The following is a 4,868-nucleotide window of genomic DNA, read 5'->3' on the forward strand; positions in this document are numbered from 1 at the left end:
GGTCTCCGTCTACGTATGAAAAATTAAACATTTTAGTACCCGATTGGCAACGACTGTTTGGGTATTTTACTGTTGCCAAAACAAACATGAAGGGTATTGAGGAGATTGGAAGATAATCCTGTAACTGTATTATAGGTAATAACTGGTTTAAGAACGATATAATGTTGTTCACACATAGCATTGTTTGATATTTATGCGGTGCTCGCCGTGAGGGTCTTACCCGACCTCTAAGATGGAGTTTTAATTAGAAAAAATTTAAAGTAACACCATTAAATGAAAGTACCTACTTTTAAAACCAAAGTATTTTATATCCCGTCCTGTCCTGTCATTTTAAACGTCCTTTTACTTTTCATATTATTCTTGTGTCTTATCTACACGTAAGTCTTCTTCTTCTTATATAAGCATGAATACCTGTTTGTTAGTCATGCTAAAACTCGAAGACTGCTCAACCGATTTGGTTTGTGTTAGTTATGAAATGTTCGTGGAAGTTCAAGGAAAGTTTAAAATGTAATAAAATTAGAAAAGTAGCAAAAAAATTTGTATCATTGTCTGCACTGTTATCATCGACTAGTAGGTGGTACATAGTTCGCCGGGACAGGTAGTCGTAAACAAATAAGACAAGCCGTGACATACTATTATTAGTTAGTTGCTATGCGATCCAAATAAGAATAGGAAAGTTAATAGTGATATTATTGACAATTGATAAACCTCTGTTTGTCAAATGTCATTTGAAAAGTAAGCTTTGTAAAAAGCTTATTTGCATCAATAATAATAATCTTACATCAAATTTCAATATTAGTGAATTATGTAAGAAATTAGCGACCCGCCCCGGCTTCGCACGGGAGCAATGTTAATATTATACGCTACAGAATTTATTTAACGTTCTTTATTTTGATAAGCATTCATATCATGGTTATGAAACAACTTGGGAATAAGGGTTTGAAAGAAAAATTTAAAAATTGAGTACAATCTCAACAAAACCAGCATCGTAAAAATGTTTTGTTTAGGAATAAAATTGATAACTGAAAGAATGGTAATTGTGAGTCAATCTTAAAAGATAGACATATGATGTTTGAGGCTTTTTTGTAGATCTTTTTATAGTGTACAATATTATAGAACATTATTTTGATCTGTGTTGTAGGGTTAAGCCAGCGTTTGCGATGAAAGAATAAAATAAAATGGTTACAAGAGAAGTGGTTATTGTGAGTAAACCTTAAAAGATAGACATAATTATGATGTCAGACACTTTATTGTAGACCTTTTTATGCTGTACAATATTGTGAACATTATTTTGATGTATGTACGTCGTAGGGTTAAGCCAGCGTTTGCAATGAAAGTGCAAAGTAAAATTGTTATAAAAGAAGTGGTAATTGTGAGAGAACCGTAAAAAGTCTGCGAGGGCATATCTCTAATATCCCTCGCGGACTTTTTTGTAGATCTCTTTATGGTGTACAATATTGTAGGACATTATTTTGATATATCTCGTGAGGGTTAAGCCTGCGATTGCAATAAAGGCGTAAAACAATTGTAAATACATTTGAAACCTCTAAAACTGACTATGTACCTCTAGTGATTCATGCATAGAGATTACCACGTACCATTAGCAAAGTTACACCTTTTTCGTATTCTCTCAAAGCTTTTTCCTATACAAAAAAAAAAGAAATAGTGTAGGACGATATACTCAAGGTCAATATTTTGACTTTTCAATTATTGTATTGGCATAATGCATGGGAAGAGGAATAATTTCTTTGCCACTCATTCATCGGCAATTGTAAATAGCAAAATCGGGGCCAGGAGGATCGCTGCTTCGAGCGAGATCGTGCTCTAGATTAGCCTTTTAGGTCTGTGGTCTCATATCTCGATCAATTTACCTTTTTTAATCTGTAAAAACTATGTAAATAAGTTGATGCATTTGTTTTTATTTAATTTGAATACATTATTTGGAATTGTTACAAAATCGTTTTTAAGTTTCCTGAATCTTTGCACTTTTTTTGAACGAAACAAAAAGTGTCGATTGATGACGTAAAGCTTTACGATCATGAAGTATGTCATCGGGGGCAAAAGTCAAATGGACTGGAATCGAATGCCTCAGGTATTCTGGTTCTTTAGTCGAAATTAGTTTACGTGAGGTATTATCTGTACCTCATGTAAATAACTTAGGTAAATTGTGTTTGTGCACTTTTATTAATGAAAAATCTTCCACTTCAACGGTAACATACTAAAATTCTTAACAAAATAACTTCAATATTAGTAATATCAACATGGATAAATCATTATCTTTCCAAGAGTTATACGCCATTTACAAGAGGTGGGTGATCACTAATCCCGGACTTGTTACCGATGTGGAGACCGTAGCGACGTGGTCGTCATACTTCGTCGCGGGCAAAATAAATAAGTCGCCGATAGTATCAGAATTAGTGTACTCCATTTCGAAACTTGTTTCTCTGTTCAATGATAGATTAATAAGAGAGGCATATGGCGCTGGGGACCCGTTCTACGGTCTCAGAGATCAAATCAAGCTGTGGCTGACTGTCACGCATTATTGTGAAGTGTTTGTCGAGTTACTGGTTAAGAACAGGTGGGGGACGCGCGGCAAATGGACCATAACCACCCTACTGCAGGTGTTCAAGTGCTCGTCGGCACTCGTGCTGCTGTTCAGGTTCAAGGAACTGCCACTGGCACATCCTCCAGTCGCAGCATTACAGAGGAGGAAGTTCACAGAAGGGAAAGATACCGATGAAAATTCAAACTCTTTCTTCACTCTCCGTCGGTCGGGTCGTGTCATACGCCGCGTGGACGGCGCTCCAGCGGTTGCCTTCCGAGACTGGGAGCCTGTCAAAATGAAAGTTGACAGGCCAGGTGCTGCAATAAACGTGAGAGATCTTGTTTATGCCGAATCACTGCATATATTAAGGCCTCTAATACATTTAGCAGCAATGAAAGTGTTTGGGACCAAGGCTTGGAAACAGTGGTTGGTCGCACTTGGAGTTGACATAGCTAGCATTAAATTATACAGCAAGTACATGAAGGACTTGTCAAATGAACAGAGGCTAGAGATTAGTCGGAGGAAGTTGAGTTTGGTGCTGTACTTACTCAGAAGCCCAATGTACAATGGATATTCAAAGAACGTCATAGAGAATACTTTGGCCTCCATGACGAAAAAAGTACCAGCACTGTCCTTCATCTGTGGGCCTATCACACAGTATTTGAGTCATTGGCAAGATATCTATTTCTACATGTGGTCTTCATAAGTCTTGCTCCTCAATCATGGACTGTAATGCATTACTTTCTTGTTATTGTGACACAAGAAAATGACAATAATGTATAAATGTAATGTCTATTGGTGGTATGTGGTTGCACTTTGTTTATTCCTTATTTGTTATGTTGGTTTATGTAGATTATAATGTATTGAAATAGACATATTAATACTGTATTGGCCTATTTTAAGAAGTACCTGTTAAGTAATGAATTGTTTGTTTGTATTAACTTTAATTGTATATACATAGGGATGAAAAGACAAGTGCACGGAGATGCTGCTTGTGTGTGTGATACTGTTTGAAGGTGTACGCCCAGCTAGCTCAAATACACATAGCTTAACACCATGCATGTTTAAAGTGTAACCCTCACTTGACAATTCAACACATAAGACACGCATGCATGTTATCAAACATAGCTGTCAAAACTATTGTACGCTGCTGTGGTTTTCTGCCTTTTCGTGTCAACAAATGCCATTCCTATGTAAGATGTTTAGGTATCATGAGGTACAATGTGGTATTCAAGTCTTATGATGCATTCCATGGATACTTTTTTCAATGCTTGTTCTTATCTGTGAAGTTTGTATGTCATGCAGCTGTATACAATATGTATTGCTGACATTGATTGTCTGTTGTTTATGCCAGGGCTGTGCGACTCGGCAATGTATTGCAAGATATTTGATTTGCCTTTCAATGACTGTTACAATAGCTATTACAGTGCCTCTTGAGGCGATTTTCAAGTATAGGAAATGCAACAAGAGTATTTTTATGTACGCACTGTATTTTTTGAGCTCGAAAGACCCCTTCTGTAGTGTAGGTGTGTTTCCTTCTAAGAGGAGCAAGGTAGCCTATGGTCCTGTGTTGTCGGTTGTGAGGAGTATTTAGCAAGTGCAAGTCATCCACAAGCTCTGTGTCTTGGTTAAAGTAACGTAAGGTGGTTGATTTTTACAAAAAAAAGTTTGTAATTATGTAGAGGTTTTATATAGAATTCATTTAAATAAATAAAGAAAATGGTTGTCGATGCTTGGCAACTTGTAACTAAGTATAAGTAATGTGTATTTATTAAATTACAAGTTAATTATATGTATTGTGACATTTGTATTGTTTGTTTTCTTTCTTTGATGTAAAATAAAAATACTTTGAAGCTGCCTCACCTGGTTAGAACATGTAACAGCGAAATGCTAAGCGTGTGAGATGTCAATTAGAAAAAAGATGGACTTCTGTATGCCTATGCATTTCGTGATGTTGCCATACTGCGAATTTGTGAATATATCGGATAGTTGGCTTTATCGGACGCGAATTACCTCTCTGTTGGACGAAATCTGACAATTCACCTCACGAGACATGACCAGTTTCGCTGTGCGCTTTGCAGGTGCTAATGTTCTGATATTAAATTCAGTCAAGGGCCTACAGTTGAATGCCAAGCCTAAGTTGCTGATCAATTGCTCTGAAATACTTATCTTAGATCCTCTAGTCCCTAATGAGTGACTTATTAAGCTTGATTGTTCTTAGGATAATTTAAGCCTGTTGGTCTAGTGGTTAGTGGCCCTGACTTCTATACCGGGCATCCTGGGTTCGATTCCCACCCAGGTCGAATGTTTGTGTGATGAGCAT

The 4,868-nt window shown here is 36.8% G+C and overlaps 1 protein-coding gene across 1 annotated transcript; it reads left to right on the forward strand.

The window, feature by feature from the left end:
- Window positions 1-1,985: 1,985 nt before the first annotated feature.
- On the forward strand, window positions 1,986-4,355 carry LOC113503741 (peroxisomal membrane protein PEX16). Its single transcript, XM_026885823.1, has one exon. It carries the CDS (start codon window positions 2,262-2,264, stop codon window positions 3,249-3,251), a length of 990 nt encoding a protein of 329 aa, XP_026741624.1. The 5' UTR covers window positions 1,986-2,261; the 3' UTR covers window positions 3,252-4,355.
- The last annotated feature ends 513 nt before the right edge of the window (window positions 4,356-4,868 follow it).

Source organism: Trichoplusia ni, chromosome 20, assembly GCF_003590095.1.
Source record: "Trichoplusia ni isolate ovarian cell line Hi5 chromosome 20, tn1, whole genome shotgun sequence".
NCBI classification, from domain to species: domain Eukaryota; kingdom Metazoa; phylum Arthropoda; class Insecta; order Lepidoptera; family Noctuidae; genus Trichoplusia; species Trichoplusia ni.

Excerpts from the sequence above, each read along its gene's own strand:
- LOC113503741 (XM_026885823.1), top strand. The coding sequence starts at position 2,262 with ATGGATAAATCATTATCTTTCCAAGAGTTATACGCCATTTACAAGAGG.